This window comes from Chinchilla lanigera, unplaced genomic scaffold (genome assembly GCF_000276665.1).
Source record: "Chinchilla lanigera isolate Chin_1 unplaced genomic scaffold, ChiLan1.0 scaffold00085, whole genome shotgun sequence".
NCBI classification, from domain to species: domain Eukaryota; kingdom Metazoa; phylum Chordata; class Mammalia; order Rodentia; family Chinchillidae; genus Chinchilla; species Chinchilla lanigera.
Genome location: NW_004955486.1, coordinates 7,830,762 through 7,849,910, shown reverse-complemented (window position 1 = coordinate 7,849,910; position 19,149 = coordinate 7,830,762). Strand labels below are relative to the sequence as shown.

Below are 19,149 nucleotides of genomic sequence, written 5' to 3'. Positions count from 1 at the left end.
GAGCCAGGCCTCGGTCCGGGCTGCGCCTGCGCAGGAGGAGAGCGGCGCGGGCCGCGCCTGCGCACGACCACCCGGGCGTTCCCGGTGTGTCTGCCGGGTCTCCTCCAGGGAGCGCGCGGCCAGGGCGCGAGGATGTGCGCGGTGCAGCGCCGGCCCAAGACCTTCCGGCTGCGGGACCTGCACAGCGCGCGGAAGTTCGGCGTGGCGGGCCACACCTGCCAGGAGGTGCTGCGCAAGGGCTGCCTGCGCTTCCAGGTGCGCGGGTCCTCCCGGGCTGCTGTGTCCTCCCGCGGCTTTCCGTCGGGGTTGCGGGCCGGGGCGGGACGCCCCGTCCCCGGTGACTCCCGGCGCCCATGCCCTCAGGTCCCGGAGCGCGGCTCCCGGCTGTGCCTGTGCGAGGACGGCACGGAGGTGACCGAGGACTACTTCCCGGGCGTGCCCGACGACGCCGAGCTCGTGCTGCTGACCGCCGGCCAGACCTGGGGGGGCTGTGAGTGCGGGGACCCCTGGCCCGCGCGGTGTGGGCGGGAGGGGACCCACCCGATCAGAAGGAAGCCTGGGGTCAGAGCGGGCCGGCGGCGCCCATCAGCGAAGCCCGCGGCCTCCTGCCCAGGAGCACAGTTGTCGCTTGTTTTGTTTTTGGTGGCACTGGTTGTTGAACCAGGACCTTCCCGCCGAGCTCCGTCTCCCCGCCCCACACCTTTTGAGACAAAGTCTCCCTTAGTCTCTAAGTTGTCCAGGCCGAGCTTGAACTTGCGATCCTCCTGCCTCTCACCATCAATCAGCCGGACTGCAAGCTCTGCTCCCCGGACAAGGGCCCTGGGCTGGGGGACACCAGCAGTCCTGCCCCGGGAGGTCGTGCGTCTGCACGCGGTGCTGCCGCTGGGTGGGGCGGGAAGCAGGGACCCAGCACCACTGGGCCCATTTGGTTCCGACGACAAAGGCTGGTGACGTCTGAGTCTGGACCGACCGTCCCCAAGCTCCGGGTGCTTCAAGGTGGGCAGGGCAGGGTGTGCCTTCCCTGGACTGAACGCGTTTCCGTTTTCCCCTGCTGGTGGCAGATGTGAGTGACATTGGTCGCCTCCTCAGCGTGTTTCAGGAGCCGCACACGGGCGCCATCCAGGCCGTGCGGCAGCTGTTGGCTGATGAGCGGGCTCCGCTTAGAAAGAAGCTGCTGGCCGACCTGCTGCAGAGCGCCAGCCAGAACATGGAGGCCGAGACGCGGGCCGAGGACCCGCCCTGGTTCGAGGGTGCGTGATGAGGCTGTGTATGGGGGGCAGACAGCCTCTGAGCCAGAAGCCCAGCCGAGAAGGTGGTGGCCTTCCTAAACCGTTCCTAGCACATTTGCCTGCTGGTGTCCGGGGGGGGCTGAGCATACCACATTCCAGGAGTGCCCAGCTCAGTCAGGACATGGTAGTGTTCCTGCGGAACCGGTTTCAGCTTTGTAGTGTTGGGAGTCCACCGTAGGACCTCATACACGTTAGCGTCAGCAAGTGGTTATAGCCTCAGTCCTTTCCTTTCCCTTCCCCTCTCCTTCCCTCCCCTCCCCTCCCCTTTCCTTTCCCTTTCCTTCTCTCCTTCCCGTTCCCTCCCCTTCCCTTCCCTTTCCTCCCCCTTCTCTTCCCTTTCCTCCCTTCCCCTTCCTTTCCTTTCTTTTCCTTTCCTTTTCCTTCCCCTTCCCTTCCCCTTCCCTCCTTTCCCCTCCCCTCCCCTCCCCTTCCCCTCCCCTCTTCTTTTCCCTTCCTTCCCCTTCCTCCTTCCCCTTCCCTCCCTTCTCCTTCCAACTCCTTCCAACTTGCTCTGTCCGGGCCTAAACTTGCAGTCCTTCTGCCTCAGTCTGATAAATGATTGGAACTATATTCATTTTTTAAGGCTGAGTAATATTCTGCCACCTGGACGGAGCATACTTTGTTCATCTGTTTGTCTGCTGGTGGGTACCTGTTGCATGTGTCTAGGCTGTTGGTCTGAACTTGGGAGCCAGTTGGAGGCGACCCTGATTAAAGGGCTGGTGGGGCCAGCCAGGGCCAAGCCCTCAGCAGTGTTTGGGATGCCTCTGAAATGAAAAGCAAATAGCGTCACTGTGCGTCACTGTCAGCCACCGTCTGCTGTCCTCCTGATGTGGCCCCCTGGCCCCGTGTTCTGCCCAGTGTATGACTCGGGGGTCTTCTTCCTGGCAGGCCTGGAGTCTCGGTTTAGGAACAAGTCTGGCTACCTGAGATATAGCTGTGAAAGCCGGATCCGGGGCTACCTGAGGGAGGTGAGGCTGTTCGAGGACTGGGAAGTTGGTGGGAAGCCACCCGTGCTGGTGATGGGGTGAACCTGCGCGCCCGGGAGCGGTGGTGTTCTCTGTCCCACTCACCCGCTGCCCCTCCGGACTGCAGCCTCTGGCCGCCCTCGCCCCCTGGCCGAGGCCTCCCCTTCCCTCTTGGTGGCACTCCCGCTGCATGAGAACCGCTCTTTCCGTCCTCGTGTGTCACAGGGATACTTTGTGCCCTCTACGCGCTCTGACCCGCGCCTCCGCGGTCGTGCAGTCACGGCTGCAGGGGCATCTGACAGTGGGGTCGCTGCCCTCGGAGCAGGGCACGGGGCCACGTGGCTGTGTGGGGTGCCTGTGCTGGCTCTGGGGACCTCTGGGTGAAGCTGATTCCTAGGTAGCTGTGTCTTTCCCCGAGGAGGCACCACGGGCTGGTGCTGGGCAGAGAGCAGAGGCTGTGCTGGACTGTGGCCCTGGCGTGACCTCTGTCCTGCTTTGCTCACACAGATGACAGGGATAGGAGAGCAGGGCTGCGCAGACCTGGCCAGCAAGGATGTCCTGGGAGCAGGGGCCTCGAGAACCGCACGTGTGCATGTGGTCACTGGGAGGCTCCCCTCAGGTTCTCCGGATGGGGCCAGCAGAGGGCGTGGGCTGGTGCTCGCTCGGCCGGCTGTGGAGCAGTGGCATCGACATGGCCAGGGGCTCTGTCCGCCCTGTGACGCTGTGCCACCTGGAGCTTGTGAGGGTGGAGGCCGCCTAGTGGCTGTTTCGTTCCTCGCCCTGCGCTCCGACTGGGTGCGTGTCTTGGGCGGCAGTTTAGTTTGCATGGGGAAAACTGGACACAAGCGTGCGTCCCTGGATTTGCCATTGTGCCGATGGCCCTTGACGGCTGGTGTCCGAGCCTTGCCCTTGCTGCCCCTAGGAGGCCTCTCAGGCTGTGTGCCCCACCCAGGGTGTCCTGGCACAGGGTCACAGTTTGTTGCACACTGCCCTGTACATCATGCCATGCCTGCCTGTCACTCCCGCTGAGAAGCGCATGGGATGGTGGCAATTCCTGGTCTGTATGCCCTCCAGGCTTCCTCCTGGGCAGTACTGGCACACGGTACCCAGATGGGCCCACAAGAAGTCCAGTGCTTGCGTCCATTGTTTGCCCAACTGTGACCAAAGTTGGCACGCACTGGCAGAGGCCTGGGGGTCCAGGCAGCCTGAGCTGCAGGCGTGGTTACCTCCAGGCCGTGACCCAGCCCTTTCTCCTAGAGGCGGAGCCAGCGGCATGCTGTGTCAGGTCTCCCCGTGACCCCAGCAGGGGGAGGGTTCTTCCCCGCATGCCCAGGCCCCCTGTGCCCTTGCTGTCCCCTTGGGTGGCACGATGGTGGTGTTCGGCCACCTGCTGTCTCTGTGCCCCTCGCCGAGGTGACTGGCCGCATCCCTGGGTGCCCTGACCTGGCCCCCTGTAGTGACTCACCACTGCTGGCTCTCCCTACCACTGAGGAGGACAGGCCAGGCCTTCCTGTCACTTGCGGCCTGTGTGACCTGGCTGGCTCTGACCCGCATGGTACCTGTAGCTTAGGGGCTTAGACCTCTGATCGCAGGCCTGGGCAGGGTCTTGAGGGTATGCAGGGCCCCAGGACGGATCCTCACGCTGGCCTCGGCCTGGGCCTAGGCTCAGCGGTGTCACCCCTTTCCCAGGTGACCACCTATGCCTCTCAGGTGGATGTGGGGGCTCGAGAGGAGTTCCTGCGTGTCCTTGGCTCCATGTGTAAGAAGCTCAAGGCTGCGCAGTACCACGGCAGCTACTTCGACAGGGGAGCCGAGGCCAGCGGCCGCCTGTGCACTCCGGAGGGGTGGTTCTCCTGCCAGGTGAGCAGTGCCCCTTACGCAGGTGTCCTGCCAGGCCCAGCCCTCTGGATGAGGTGGGAAGGACACTCAGTCCTTGGTCTGGGCAAAACTGAGGCTAGGGTACCTGTGTCCAGCGTGGGGTCGTGGTCTCAGCGTGGTTCTGGACCACAGTATGTGGTGAATCCTTGGGGGCCTGGGAGTCTGCGTTTGTGACGTGCTCTGTCGGGGAGTCTGTCTTGTTCCCCACCCATCTGGGCAGGAAGGGCGTGCTCTCAGCACCTAGTGGGTTAGGTTAAGTAGGAGGCGGGGGCGGTGCTCTGAGCTGGCGAGATTACAGGCGAGCCCGAGAGGTGTTCGCCCACCGCAGGGCTAAGGGGGCAGGGTTCTGGCAGGTGAGGGTCAGGGTCAGGGTCAAGGCTGGGGGTGGCATTTCCAGGCGCTGGTAGAGCTTGGCTTCCTAGAGGAGCACAGGCAGAAACAGTGCTCTGGGTGTGTGTGGATCCCCAGGGTCAGCCTCCTTCTATACATGCGTGTAACTTGCGGGGCGCCATTTTGATTGGAGGCGGAGCGGGGCTCTCACTGCCCGAGCTGCTTTCCTCTAGCCTCAGCTTCCCTTCTGCAAGGTGTCAGGTGTGCGCTAGCCTCGGGCAGGGGTGGCTCCCCGGCTTGGCCTGTTCCTGGCCCCCCAAGGTGTGGGGACAATGTGGGGGCACCTCTGGCCACTTGCAAACTGCAGGTGCATTTCTGGTGGTTTAGGCAGCAGGGCCTGGTGGCAGGGGTGGCCTCCAGCACTTGCTGCCACTGCTGGCCATTTCTTCTGTGGGTGATGGACTCTGCCCTTGAAAAACCTTCTTCTTCCAAATTTGCCCCACATTCAGACTTCTAGGGAACTCACTCGGCCACTCACCAGGGACCTTCCCTGTGCCAGGTACCAAGGGAACACTGAGGCACATCCCTCTTGCCTACCCTCAAGGAGGCGCCGGTGGGAGGGGAAGGGTGTCCAAACCGTAGTGGCAGAATGGCTTCATGCCACGGTGCTGAGGGGTGCCTTGGGTGGCAGGCAGAGCTGGAGCTCAGCACACGTCCCACAAACACCTGCCAGTGAGGAATGCCGAGGGGCTGGGCAGGCTTAGTGAGGTGGCCCAGCCTGTGCGGGGTGACAGGGAACTATCCAGGAGCCATGTGGCGTGGACAGTCCGGGGCCCTGTCCTGCCACTTGGTGGCCGTGGCCCCCGCAAGTCAGCGCCTTCCCTGCTGAGCTTCTCAGAGGTGGGGCCGTGGCGGACCCTGTGCCATGCAGCACTGGGATAGTGGGGCTGCCCAGGTGCCCACCAAAGGTGGCTGTCCCCGGGTGACGGGGGCGTGTGGTAAGGATGCTGTCATGACTAACAGTGACAGCAACTAAGTGGTCCCCTGGGGACCCAGAGCACAGCTGGCTAGTGATTCCCCACGTAGAATTCCGGAATTCCTCATCTGCCACAGACAGCAAGGAGTTCTCAAGGACCAGGTGCCCGCAGGTCCTACTGCTCAGTGAGCTGGTGTGCCGGGGAGGCCAGGGGAGCCTCACGTCGCGCCTTTCCTGTCCTCTGCCACGCAGGGTCCTTTTGACCTGGAAGACTGCGTCTCGAAACACTCCATCAACCCTTACAGCAACCGGGAGAGCCGGATCCTCTTCAGCACGTGGAACCTCGACCACATGTGAGTGCCTGGTGCCAGCCCTGGGCTCACAAACCCAGGCAGCAGCGGCAGGGTCCTGTCCTGCAGGGCTGCTTGGTGGATCCGTGGCTATCACCAGTTTCCCAGGCTGTGCCTGTATTCGTCAGCCCAGGGGCCTGGTGGGATGTGCCAGGGGCTGCTAGACGTCAGAACACATGCCTGACGCCCAGCTGGCTCCTCTACCCTCTGGTCCCTCTGGATGGAGTGGGGCAGTGAGCCTTGCCCAGAGCGAGGGGCCTGGCTCTTGGAGTGCCACTGCCAGGCGCCATGCCACATGCTTGAGCTGGAGGAGCTGGGAGGGCGGGAGCTCCGGCTGCGTGTTGCTTGCTGGCTACTGGGACAGACCACCTGATACCTAGGGCTTAAAGCAGAGAGGTTGGTTCATGGTTTCACAGGGTCAGTCCATGGTTGGCTCGCTCCAAGGAGAAGCAGCATGGTGGGAGGGTCTGGTGGAGGACAGCTGTCCAACCTGGGGTAGCCAGGAAGCAGAGGGAGGAGCAGTGGGCAGCATATAGCCTTCTGGGCCACACCCCCAGTGACCACCTCCTGTATGCAGGCCCAACCTCAACGGCACTTCCAGCTGTGATCCAGCTGCTGGGTGAATGCTGTGACGGGTAAAGTGCCGCAGGATTCAGTCACCTTTCACCTGTCCCACCTCTGGACACACTCACGCTTGAGATGCAGATGCTGTAGACAGAGGCAGCATGTGGGGACTTCGGGGCCAGCGGGTGGCTTTCCCAGCTGTGGAGCTGTGGCAGCTCTCTGTGGGCCAGCGCAGGTGGAAACACCAGTCTCTCTGGTGTGACTTTCCCTTTCTTAACCACAACGTTCTCTTTGCGTGTCATTGTGTCTGGACCTCGCTTTAGGGAGACAGATCTTCAAGTGTCCTTGAAATGAGGCACTTTGGAGTAAGTGGGACATTAAGTTAGGAGCCAGTGCCCGTCTTGCCCCTTCTGTACTCAGCTCTCCTCTACCCGTGGGGGAAACCGTGTGTGTCCTTGTGACCCACTTCTGTGCCGTTACCCTGCACATGAGTGTCAGGCACGTGTCACACTCACTGAAGGATCCCACTTCATTCTGCCCCATGCTCGGGACTCACTCGTTCACCTGCACAGCATGGGATACTTCTGGGGTGTGGGCAGCTTGGGCTGAACGTCTGTTCTCTTGCAGGGCATCCTGTGTGCTCACTGTCGTCCCGAGACCCTGCTCCGTGGACTTGGCACTTGGGGCTCTGGGGCTGGCGAGGGGTGCAGAACTGGGCCCACTGACCCTGCGCAGGGCCCAGGACTGGGAAATTCAGTGTGGGAAACACTGCTCCTGTGTCCGCCCTGAGTCCCTGTGAGGAAAATGCTGGGTCCCTCTGGGGAGTACTCCCAGGTCGTCTCCAGAATGCTCCAGGTCACACACTCACCGGGGCTCCGTGTCCTTGCCACGACTTGGTGTCACTGTGCCTTTCTGAGATCTCGAAGTCTGCAGGCGAACGACAGTTCTCTGGCTTTAGTTCTTGTTTTCCTCGTTACCAGGAGGGCCGCATGTCTCCTTACCTGCTTCCTGGCTGTCAGTGCGCCCTGTGTTGCTTCCCCTGGCTCACTGTTTAGCAGGTTTTTGGTCTTGTCTGTCTGTCCGATTCCACTGGCCTGGCTTCAGTCCTCTGATGTCTGTCGGGACAAGATGTAGCGGTCACTGTCCTCATTGGTAGCTTCTCCCTTTCTGTTGAAGCGATCTTTCTGACCCGTTCATTGTGAAGGTCCTCCTGCTCTCTCTCTGGTTTGTGAGTGCCCTTCTTACCTGGGGCTGCCCAGGCAGCCTGTCTGCCTTGAACTCTGTGTGGTGCACTGGGCCTGGGACATCCCTCTGGGAGACCCATGAGGGAAGTGGGCCAGCCTGGGAAGATACAACAGCGGTAGCAAGAGGCACAGGATGAGCAAAGTGACGTTGTCTCCTGAAATACTCATTTCCGTTATTCAGTTATACATTTGTAGTTATGTTTACTGGGTTTTAATTAAAAATGTAGGTTTTATCACATTCATCAGAACCTGGTCTGCCTCCTGCCGTGGTGGGTGGGGCTCAAAGCCTCATGCCAACTGTGAGTGAAAAAGACAAATTGGGGTGGAACCAGAGTTGCTGCCCTGTTGGAACCAGTGCAAGCCGTGGCCTGGGAGGCGGGGTTCAGGATCAGGAGAATTCATGGACGTCTCTGCGCTGTGCAGTGTGGCAATCAGGGGGTCAGGCCCTAGTGAGCACCACGCTGCTCCGTTGTCCCAGCCCCCGCTTGGGGTTGAGGCATGCACACGGAGGCACCGCCTGTCCAAGAAGGATGCCTGGGAGACAGAGTGGGGCGGGACCTGCAGGCCCAGTGCACCCCTTCTTGACCCAGATTCCTCTGAGTGGGTTAGCATGGGGTTGTCTAGGGAGGGCTGTGGGGCAGCCCTGGAATGTGCAGGTCCCCTGCTGCTGAGGACCGAGTACCCCCAACACCACGTCCTGTGGTGTCCTGTAGGCAGGGATTGCTGTCCGTTCTGATGCACTGTCCAGTCTGCTGCTGTTTCATCTCAGCTTTCCCTGCCACTGTGTCCATCTTTTTGGGGGGCATGGGGGTTGAGACAGGGTCTCGCTATGCAGTCCAGGCTGGCCTTGAACTCACTGTGTAGCCCAGACTGTCCTCGAACTTACAGCGATCCTACTGCCTCAGCCTCCTGAGTGCTGGAATTACAGGCAGGCCTGCGCCTCCACACCTGGCTTTGTATTTTTCCGTTTACTGTGTCCATCTTGGGTCCTGTACTGCCTGACTTTTTTGTGTGTTTTTTTATTCCTGCTTTTTACTCTTTTGCGTTCTTATTCATTTGTGGTCCTTTTGTATTCTAGCACACATTTAAAGCCACACGTCTGCTCAGTATTGATTTAGCCATATGCCCTGCTTTATTACCTGGCGCTAGAGACTTTCGAACGCCCATTATGAGTTTATCCCAAAGCTCTTTCATGCTTGTTTCTGACTATCATTTGTTCTGGCCTTTCCACGTGTAAATGGCCCAGACTCTCTTGCTAGATTTCAGCTTTCTGCTGCCTCTGGCATCGCGTGGCTTTTTCTGCCCCATTCGTTGTGCATGGGCTTTGTGTGCATCTCATTTTCACGCCCGGGTCTGATCCCTGTGTGTGGGTTGTGCATGGGCTTTGTGTGCATCTCGTTTTCACGCCCGGGTCTGATCTGTGCGCGTGGGTTGTGGAGCTCGCTTTCCTTTTGCAGACTCTCTCTTGCACGTGATGTGCCTGGGTTGTTCCCTGCTTGCCAGGAAGGCTCGCCTCTCTCTCAGCCAGGGCTCCCTGCACCGGAACTCGCTCGGTGTGGTCTCTGGTTCCCAGGGCCCAGCACAGCGTCTGGCCACGGGGCTGCTCGGTAAATGCTGGCTGAGTTTTGCTCATGAGTAGATTTATCTGCACTACTTTGTCTGGAGTTTCCTCTTCACTGCACCATTAGTGTGCTTTTTTGGGTCTCTGCTGTGCATTCGGTTGGTTTGCTGGAGTTTTCTCTTCTGCCTATCACACCATGCCGTTAGTGCCTGCAAAATAACCAGAGGTCCCTAAACGTTGTCAGTATCGAGAGTCAGCTTGGCTGCTGTCCTGACTCGGTGCCCTTTTTAGGGTTACGGCCCCCGGTTTTACCCGCACGAAACGCCGCGTCTCGCGCTGTGTTGTCCGCGTTCACCCGCGGCCCCGCTCCTCTGCGCTCGGCGCTCGCTGGGCTCCTCTCAGGTCTGTTGCATGTGATGCTCGTCTGCTGAACGACAGCCTGCTCTTCTTGAGTGATTGCTGTCTGACACCGAGTCCTGGTGACTTGAAGACCCACTCCTCCATCTCCTGCCATTCGCTGGTATTCTGCCTTTTCCTCTGGAAGGGACAGTGTGTGGCTGTAGATCTTTCCTGTGAGTTGTGGGGACTCTTGTCCTCTTGTGCAGTTTGGGGGATTCCTACTGCTCCTTGGCCGCGTCCCTGGGCCTCACAGGCGTGCTGCCGCCGCACTGTGCTGTTTCTTCCATGTTCCAGCTCCGTGCAGCTGTGTTCCAGGCGACTTCCTGTGTGGACTGAATTGTGTCCCCCAGCTCACACTGCACTCTGGCCCTGGTGTGACTGCACCTGGAGGCCGGGCCCAGGGAGATCACGAGGGCTCCAGTCCAGTGGGCCTGCGGTCCTGAGAAGAGGAGGAGTGCTCGCTCACTCTGCCCGGCTGCCCTGTGAAGGCACAGTGAGAGGCCGATGCCCGCAAGCCTGCTCTTGGCATGAGCAGGCCGTGCCACAGCCTGACCTGGGACTTCCAGTCCCGAGCCGGGAGCAGATCAGTCTGGTGTTTAAGCCACCCACATGCTGCCGCAGACTGTGATGCCTCCCGCACCCTTCACCCGTTCTCGCTCCAGCTGGTGTGTTCAGGGTACAGACAGCGTATCCGTTTCCTCTTTGGAAGTGCTTTTTGGATTCTTTTAAAACCAAGCTTGCTTGTCTGTTTTCATTACTTCTCTTTTCCATCCCATTAGTTATCCACTGTAAGCATAGTTACTTTATGGTTATGAGACAGACAAGAGGTGTCTGACTCTTCCTTTTCAGGCTCCAGCCAGGAGGGGGCGTGGCTTAGAGGCATCTGACACCCCCTCCCCCTCGCTTCCCTTTGCTCCCCCTTGACCCCCTCAGGATGGACAGGACAGCTGGCCTCGGTGTCCTCCCACCACCCACCCAGTTACCTCTGGCTGCTCCACTGTCAGCTGTGCTGCCGTCTCCCACTCCCTGCCTGTATGCTGTTAGCTCTCTGGAGCAGCAGCAGCGAGACCACCCTAAGGGGAGGGCTCCAGCCGGCCGTCAGATCCCCAGCCAGTTTGAACTAAGCAGTATAGCTGAATTTGGACCATTCAGGCTCACATTTGGACCTCTCACCAGCCCGAGGCTGCTCTGTAAGCGCACGGACCTGACGGGCCTTGGCTCGGACTAGGACTTCCTCTGCACTGACACTTCTCCCGCCACGTCCTGTGGCACAGGTCCTGCTGCTGCAGAGGCTCCCACAGGTGGTCCTGGAAACCAGCTTGTGACTGACTTCTCCCGTAGTGTGGGCTCAGGAGGTCCTGTAAATCTGGCTATTCTTACGCAGAGTAATATGGACATAGCTGATCGCTTTAAAAAAAGCTAGAAACACGAGGGGCTGCTAGCCCGAAGCACTGCAGAGACCAGCAGCCAATAAAGATCAGTGACAGAGACCAGCACCAGCAGAGATGACTGGCAGCAGTGGCTGGCATTAGCTGGTGGCAGTCAGCAGTGGCAGTTAGCTGTTCAAGCCCAGCGTTAGCTGGCGTGAGCTGGTAGCTGGCAGTCTCAGAGGGCAGCAGCTCAGAGCTGCAACCCCAAGGGCTGAGGGCCACTGGTGTGCAAAGCCCAGCCATGGTTTTATCTCACTTGAGCAGAAGGGCCAGCAGAGGGGCCCTCACCTGGCTGGCGACAGCTGGGTAAAACAAGGGATCTAACCCGGTTGAGAGAGTTCTGGCTGCGTCCCTGTCCTGGGAAGGGACCTCTAAGCCCCTGGAATGCCCTGCCGACAGTGTCTTTGCTTACAGCATAGAGAAGAAACGCACCATTGTGCCCACGCTGGCTGATGCTGTCCAGCGGCAGGATGGCAGGGAGGTGGACTGGGAGTACTTCTACAGTCTGCTCTTCACCTCTGAGAACCTGAAGTTGGTGCACATTGCCTGTCACAAGAAGACCACCCACAAGCTCCAGTGTGACCCCCACAGGATCTACAGACGCCAGCGGAGACCCCAGAGGCGGCGGCGGCCTGCTCGAAAGTGCCTGTGACCTGTGCTACGCTGCCTCCTCCTCGGTGGCTGACTACGTAACGGAAACTGGTGCTATTCTCTGTCACTCCAGTAGTTCCGGGAAATACTTCACAGCTCTTTCCTGGAGACCTGGTTTAAGTACAGCTCTGTGTCCTCTGCCTTGAGAACCGAGCCTCCAGTGGACAGCGGCGGGTGCTTGCCGGACACGTGCAGGTCCTGGTCGAGTGGCCGGGAAAATGCTGTGTGCTCCAGGGTCTTCTGTGCTGAGTTGAACAGCTCAGTGCATCGAGGGTTTGTGCACAGCTGCCAAGGCTGGGCGTGGCCTCTGCTCTCTGCTGTTCTCACATGAATGGCAGCTGGGTCTCTGGACTCTGCTGAAAGCCAGAGAGGGGTGTGGCCATGTGTAAAATGTTTGCATTCCATAAAAAACACAGGATAGATGCTGCTGAATTTATCAAATGCAGAAAGCGGGGAACCTTCCAGGTGTCTCTAGGGAACTGCTGTATGTTGAGCTGTGTAAAGTGCTATTGTTGTAGGTAAATGATGGTCAGGTATGATTCACTTCATGGTTCCACCCAGTCCACACTCAGTGGAAGCGGCAGCGTTGGAAGTGCCCTAGGGTGCTTGTGTGCAGGAATGGAACCCACTGAGTGCCCAGGTGGCTGGGTGCCGTGTGACTGCTGGCTTGGGGAGCAGGGACAGTCTGGGGGAGACGCCTCAAACTCGGTAATCTGGGCACGTGGTGGGGTGGGGTCACAGCACAAGGGACTCATTTCCTATATCATGTTTGTAATACTTGGGCTTTTTAAGTGATCATTTTGTAGTAATATTTTACAATGTACTTTGCAAAGTCCTATATTTTGTAATATTTGTATTTTTTTACACTTACAAGTCAGAAAAAAAAAAATAAAACTTTTCCAAAATAGACATGTCCAGAAAGTCTGTCCTTGAGGAGGGTGAGCACAAGGTCATCGAGCTCGGGTGGCTGGTCTGAGTGGTTCTGTCTCCCTCAGTTGCACAGGGGTGCCCGAGGCAGAGCTGGCTGTGTGGGCTTCACGCACCAGCGTGGCAGTAGTGTCTGGTCTGTCAGGAAGGCAGGCACCAGGGACAGGTGCCCAGCTCCTGAGCCCAGAGCGCTTGCATGGGAACTTTCTGGAACTCAGCAGACTGCACCTGTGCTTCGGGAGCTGGACGGGAGCCTCTGTAGTGAAGTCCAGAGAACCAGCTGCTCCTGCTTCATGCTTGGCCTGCACCGCTTCCAGTGTCTCTCGCAGTGGCTTCCCTGAGGGCAGCCTCCCTCCCATGCACCCGGACACAGGCCGGGTCCCTCCGTGCTGGTTCTGGATGTCCTTAAGCAGCCAGCAGTGGTGCAGTGCAGGTTCCAGTCTGGTGAGCCAGAACACAAATGACAGGAAGGCCTTCTTTACTCACCCCGGGGCCGGGGCAGACAGTGTCTGGACAGCCCATCCCCCCCTGCACCGCTGGGGACCCCAGGACTTGCCTAACAGCTTTGAGGACTATCCTGTTTGGACAGGAGCCCAATGGGGCATTTCCTGCACGTGCTGCTGTCACTTTTGAGGGCTGCAAGCAATGGGGGTGGGGGCTTCAGAGGGTGACGGGCTGTCTGTTCTCCAGGAGGGAGGGGGATCCTTGGAGCTGGGAAGGGAGCACTAAAATCTGAGGCACAAGGGACCCTTTTGCCGCAGCATCCTGGCAGCAGTGCTGGCCTCAGAGGATGCGGGGTGAGCTTGCAGCGGGCCACTGCTCTCCCCTTGGCAGCTGGCTGGACAGCGAGGCTTAATGAACATGTGCTCAGGGTCCTGGCTTCCTGCCGCTTTGGAGGAAGCACACCGCAGCCAGCTGCCATGGGTCCTGGCCAGCCTGCCGAGGGACAGGGCCAGTGGAGCGGCTGACGCTGGCAGCAACCCCTCAGCTCAAGGAGCCGATAAAGCATGCCAGGCCTTGGCGAAGACCACCGTGGCTGAAGGTAGTGAGCAGAGGAGTAAGAAGCCAGCGTCTCTCACAGAGGTCATACTGCAGACCAAGACAGGAAGGGGCAGGTTTTTTATTTTTTTGGCTTCTAGAATGTCCCAGAGTACAGTACCATTCTTTCTCAGTGACCAATGTTTTCTATCACATACTTTATGCCAGTATCTCACGGCGCATCACACTTAGCCCCTTTTGTACTCAACAAGGAGAGTGGGACTACCAAGAAAGCTTTTTCCTTTTGTACTGGAGATTGAAGCCTTTCCACTGAGATATATCCCTACCCCTATCTCTTTTTATTTTTATTTTAGGGACAGACTCTCACTATAGTTCAGGCTGGTCTTAAATTCACTATGTAGCCCAGGCTGGCCCCAAACTTGCAATGATCCTCCTGCCTCAGCCTCCTGAGTGCTGAGGGGGCAGATTTCAATTCTCAGGTGAGCAGAACCATTGAAAGGATCTAGGGAGGGAGGGACCTGACCAAACCCTAAACACTGCCAGAGCAGGGAAGGGCCTGCTCTGCACTGTCAAAGTCCATCTGCCTGAAGCCATAGCCCTGCTGTTAAGTTTGACTGGGGGTCGGGGCGCCTGGAGCCTCAGCAGCCAAGGTCCTCACAGGTGTGCCCTATGGGCACAATGGACCCCAGTAACACCCGGACACCACAGCTCTGCCCTGCTTCCTGCTTGGCATCTCTCGTCGCAGGGAATGAATCTCTCAGTCCTCACCAGGACGGGATACGTGGAAGGCTGGAGTGCCCCCACTTGCCTTTGCTGCCACAGTACACCTCCGACCTGCTGCCATGGCTGGTCCGCTGCTTAGTGGACGCCTGGGCTCTTACAGTGAATCTGCCCCGACTCAATGTGACCTTCAGGGCCTTAGGCCTGCCACCCCAAATGATGCCATCAGCTCCCTGGGCATGGAGGGAGAAGTGATCGTGCCGGATGTGCCCAGGACTGAGGTTTGCAGGGCAGGTGAGCGGGATGGCACTTCCACCTGGGCACAGCCATCAGTGTGGGCTGAAGCCAGCCATGGACGGGCGGCCCAGAGAGGGACATGTGTTCCTCTCTACACGGACCATGAGGACGCAGCTCTGCTGCAGCCACACTGAGATTTAGGATCCTGCTGCTGGCTGAAGGCTGTGCATGGAGATGACAAAATGCTCCAACCAGCCCACCCCTACCTCTCAACAGGTGTTGTTTTTAATCATCATTCATGCAGCAACTGAAGGTTGTACCTTACTTTCCCTGGCTCTTAGAAAGTGACTTTATAAGCAGCACTTTCAAATTCTAGTTCATCAATCAATAAATCACAAAATTATTCCAAGTAGGTGAAGGTCACAGCTAATGGGAAAATGATCACCATGGAGGCTGGGATGACTGTAGGAAAATCACTTGTGTGGGGAGGGGGTGAGCTCTGAACTGAAAAGGAATGAAAAATCTCACATAGGGCTCTTGAGGTGCATTTCGCTCCTGGTTCATCTGTTACGTGACTCATTTCCTGCACCTCAAGGACAGATGGCTTGGAGGGCACAGTTGGCTGTGGTCACCAAGCCAGAGGCTCCTGCTCACTCAGGACAAGCCCCCCACTGCCTACCTGGGCACCCAGGATTGCCCCAGCCCAAAGCACTGCTGGTGGCAGGAGTGCCGGGAAAAAGCCCCTGCCCTGCAAGGAGGGGTGGGCTGAGAGTCTCCGTGCAAGGTGGGGGCCGGGGTGCAGAATGCTCTTCCATGCAGCAAAGACAGCGCTCCCCCTTCCTGGCTGAGCGGAGCGAGGAGTGACAGGAACTACCCAAGAGGAAAGGGAGTGGTGCAAGGCTGTCCCAAGGCCTCGCCCTTCCTGCTGGTTCATGGGCCCGACAGGTGGCCCCAGCCGAGGACAGGACTCACGTCCTCCCGTGGCTCTCAAACATCTGAGGAAGGGATAGCGTTAGGTACAGTTCTTTAAAAATATTTTCAAAATATATATTTTATTCCTTTCCCCCATGTATTTGGCAAAAATTTCAAGGTAGGCAGTTTCACATTCAGAAATACAGGCGAGTCCTTCAGGGACTGGCATTGAGTTCACCATAAGACTCCTCAGCTTCCAGAGATGGGCAGCAAGCCTGCATGTTACCTACGTAAGGCGCTGCAGTGCAGACCTTCCCTTCCAACAGTCGCTGTCACCTCACGCGAGGCCTGCGGCCTCACTCCAGCCAGTGCGGTGGCAGCTTGCAGTCCTGCAAGGAAGCCTCCCCCAGGCGCCCAGCGCCCTGTGCTGATCATGTCCACGGGTCACTTTAATGTTCCATCAAGGACACGCTGTCTCAGAGATGCATTTTATATAAATCTTATGATTTGTTAGATCATCAAATTTTTAACTGTGGTAAATGCCAAAATACCCCCCATCTTGCATTTTCTACATTTCTGCGCCTTCGTCGTCCTCATCATCTTTGGCTCTGAAATGCATTTTCCTGAATTCTCGCCTGCTCATTGAAGGACAAGACGAAGAGGCTGGTGGCAGGTCCTTAGAGGGGAAGAAAACAGGGACTTGAGTCTCAAGTGACACCATGGCGCACCTGCATCTGTAACGCACCCCGCTCAGCTCTGGGTCTTGCAGAGCAGAAAAGACCGGGCCTGAGCACCTGTCCCTCGGGGAGAAGGACGCTGGTTCAAAGCAAGAGACGGCAAGGTAAGCGTGGTAGGTGTTCCATGTCTGATCCGCTAACCCTGTAGAATGGAGCTCGCCACACCCTGAGGGCTGTGGATGCCCCCCACCCCAGCCTTCACACTGGCATCAAATGGCATTGATTCTCAGGTTGGGAGCTGGAGCCCTCAATGAGCAAAGACCCTAGCTTTCCTTGGGTTAAAGCTGCTAGTTTTTCTGAGACATGATTCACATGCAGAAGTGGGGAGAACGTAACTAAGGCACAGCAGCCTGAGCACCAACCGGCGGGAGGTCAGAGCCGCCCTCTTACCTGCATGAGCTCCACGTTCCCGAAGAACCGGCTCACGGGCAGGGGCTGATTGCTGTCGTCGTCTAGAAAGACGCTGTTGTCTGTCTGAAGCACTGCTGCCCGAGTCTCCCCTGTGGCTGACGCCAACTCGTCTGGCCCCCCAGAACCTCTGTCAGACTCCTCTGCCGCTGCACTGGTGCAGGGCTCTGGTGTGGACGGCCCACCTTCAGTCTTAGCAGGGACAGAGTCGCTTGCACTCTGGCAGCCGGCGTGGGAATGAGCTGCAGCCTCCTGGTGTGTAGGGACAGCAGTGTCACTGACCGGGAGCAACTTGTCATCCTCTGCAGGTGTGCTCTGACAAGGGGCCCTGGCTGCCACTTTTGGGAAAGCAGCCCTGTGGCCTCTGGAGGCTAGTTTCTGTAATTCTGCCTTCACAAGCTGGTCTCTGTCATATTTGAACTTCTTTGGAGTTCGCCTGTCTGGCGCCTTGTGTGACAAGGAAGTCTGCCAAGAGAGAAAATGTGAGGAAACCCACGCACCCCTAGCAGACACAAAGGCCTCCACGCAGAGGCTCCTGAGTCTCCTCCCACCTGAGACACCACAGCGTTGTCGTGCCTGCCAACGAGGAGCGGAGCCCAAGGTGACGCTGAGAACAGACCAGACACCAGCCCACGCTGTTCCCACACGTCCCGTGTCCCCGGGTAGGCGTGTACTTTCTAAAGATAAATGATAATAAAGGACTCCACTTTCACTCCCCCTGGACAGGAAGCAAGCACCACGAAGGCGAGAACCTTCGCTTTATTCACCAGGTAGAGCCTGCCACATCCCGCGTGCTCTGCAAATATTTGTTAAGGTGACTTCGCAGGGCGAGGCACTTTGCCAGTCTCTGGGATACAGCCGTGTCCTCGAGCCCTGACAGGCCTCCAGGAGGCAAAGCCTTGGGCATGAGTTCGGGGCAGGTACTTCTGGGAATGACAGCTGCACTGTGCTAAACAGCGGACCATATGAGGTCCTTTCCTGGCCCCTTTGACCCTTCTCTCACTCAGGGCCTTTCTCAAGGGTGAAGTAGTGAAGCAATGTATCCATGTCACTGGACAGGCCACCCTCCAAGTGGAACCATTAGCAACGTGCGTCTCAGAGCCTGGTGTCTGGATGATACACGTGCGCTCCGGTGGCAGACGCCAGAGAGCAGCCCCTGCCCTGTGGAGTGCACCTTCTCTGAGAGCTGGGACAGTTCTGTACACGTTCCTCTGAGATGGCCTCCCTAGTGTCTAAGCAACCTTTACATCTTTGAACACAACACATCTTGCGGTGACGGTTCTGGGTCCAGACTGTGGTGCCCTCCGTGGTACAAGGCTCACCAGGCATGCTGTCTTGGGGGGTGTGGAGCTGGCGACGTCCTGGACAGGGGCCACGATGTCTGCGGAGCAGTTTCGGGCTCGCAGGCGCGCTGAAGACCGAACTCCACCTGTGAGCTAGACCAGCGAGGCTTGGTCAGAGCACGTGCCCAAGGAAGCGCAGACGCCTCCAGCTCTGTCACCTGCGCGGAAGGACAGCCACCGCCCAGAAGTGCACGTCCAACGCAGCTCTGCCTGGTTTGGCAACAGGGTCTGTGCCCCACCATCCCGGGGGCTGAGATGATCTGTCCCCTTACCTTGGATGCTACAGGACATGAGGTCACTTCAGAGCGCCCAGTGTAGGCAGAACGCAGCCTTCCTCAAAGCCCGCACACTATGATGTGGGGTCACAGCCCCCCACAACAGGCAACAGGACGCAGCAAAGCCCGCCCACTTAGCCCTCCTCCCGAGTGACAGCCCTGACACACAGTTCAGAGCAAGCAGCTTCTGCCCAGTGATTCCTACTGTCATCACCCTGTCTACCTCTCTGGTACCCTGAATAAAGTCAGAACGTTTAAAATAACCTGCTTTAGGAATAATTTTAGGCTTGGAAAAGGAGCAAAAAATAGTACAGGGCAACACCAAGAGATTAGCATCAATGCAATACCAGCAACCCAACTACAGATTTTATTTGCATTTCATCAGTTTTTCCAGAAGTTCCTTTTTCCTGTTCCATAATCCAAGCTAGGATGCTGTACTGCACTTAGCTAATAATACATTTTAAAGCTCACCTTAAAACCCAAAAGTGAACAATAAGAAGTGATGAATAAAACCTAGGAGTGAAGGTGAACTGTAAGCCCAGAAAGTGCTGTCACAACAGGCCCTAGAACTGGGGATCCCGGAGGTGACAGCCACCCAGTGGCAGAGGAACCAAACAGAAAGGGAAAACCAGGCAGTTTAGAAAGCCTTAGGATGCCTCACCATCACACCCCACCCCACCCCACCTGAAAGCCCCCCAGGGAAGGAAGCACAGCTCCAGGCCCTGCTGCCCACAACAGGAGAGCACATTTGAAAAGGGCAGAGAGGAAGGACAAGGACACATCACTAAAAATTCTCAAAGTCAGGCTGGGCGTGGTGGCGCACACCTGTAATCCCAGCACTCAGGAGGCTGAGGCAGGAGAATCATCGCGAGTTCCAGACCAGCCTGGGCTACAAAGTGAGCTCAAGGCCAGCCTGAACTGCACAGGGAGATCCTGTCTCAAAAGACAAAAAAA

The 19,149-nt window shown here is 58.0% G+C and overlaps 2 protein-coding genes across 7 annotated transcripts in view; one reads left to right on the top strand and one right to left on the bottom strand.

Annotated features, from left to right (window-relative positions):
* Positions 1 to 35: 35 nt before the first annotated feature.
* Dffb (DNA fragmentation factor, 40kDa, beta polypeptide (caspase-activated DNase)) lies at positions 36 to 13,898 on the top strand. Of its 6 annotated transcripts, none has more exons than XM_005404128.2 (8): positions 36 to 255; positions 364 to 490; positions 1,062 to 1,250; positions 2,178 to 2,257; positions 2,762 to 3,049; positions 3,944 to 4,114; positions 5,691 to 5,791; positions 11,401 to 13,898. In XM_005404128.2, the coding sequence occupies exons 1-8, from the start codon at positions 133 to 135 to the stop codon at positions 11,636 to 11,638; spliced, it is 1,317 nt and encodes a 438-aa protein (XP_005404185.1). In that variant the 5' UTR covers positions 36 to 132; the 3' UTR covers positions 11,639 to 13,898. The 6 variants fall into 6 exon arrangements, with proteins under 6 accessions (XP_005404185.1, XP_005404184.1, XP_005404183.1 ...); XM_005404127.2 differs by having other exon boundaries at positions 10,490 to 11,491; XM_005404126.1 differs by lacking the exon at positions 11,401 to 13,898 and adding an exon at positions 9,851 to 10,483.
* A 1,655-nt stretch (positions 13,899 to 15,553) lies between these two features.
* The window catches only part of LOC102020919 (chromosome unknown open reading frame, human C1orf174), a 12,962-nt gene continuing 9,366 nt past the window's right edge, over positions 15,554 to 19,149 (bottom strand). The window contains exons 2-4 of the mRNA XM_005404125.2: positions 17,900 to 18,013; positions 16,560 to 17,042; positions 15,554 to 16,108 (exon numbers count right to left, since the gene is read on the bottom strand). Of these exons, the coding sequence (XP_005404182.1) occupies positions 16,001 to 16,108; positions 16,560 to 17,042; positions 17,900 to 18,013 (705 nt within the window). The 3' untranslated portion in view covers positions 15,554 to 16,000. The remainder of the gene's footprint in view (positions 16,109 to 16,559; positions 17,043 to 17,899; positions 18,014 to 19,149) is intronic.

Excerpts from the sequence above, each read along its gene's own strand:
- Dffb (XM_005404126.1), top strand. The coding sequence starts at position 133 with ATGTGCGCGGTGCAGCGCCGGCCCAAGACCTTCCGGCTGCGGGACCTG. Across the intron at positions 256-363 it reads AGGGCTGCCTGCGCTTCCAG|GTCCCGGAGCGCGGCTCCCG; the intron begins GTGCGCGGGTCC and ends CCATGCCCTCAG. Across the intron at positions 2,258-2,761 it reads TCCGGGGCTACCTGAGGGAG|ATGACAGGGATAGGAGAGCA; the intron begins GTGAGGCTGTTC and ends TTGCTCACACAG.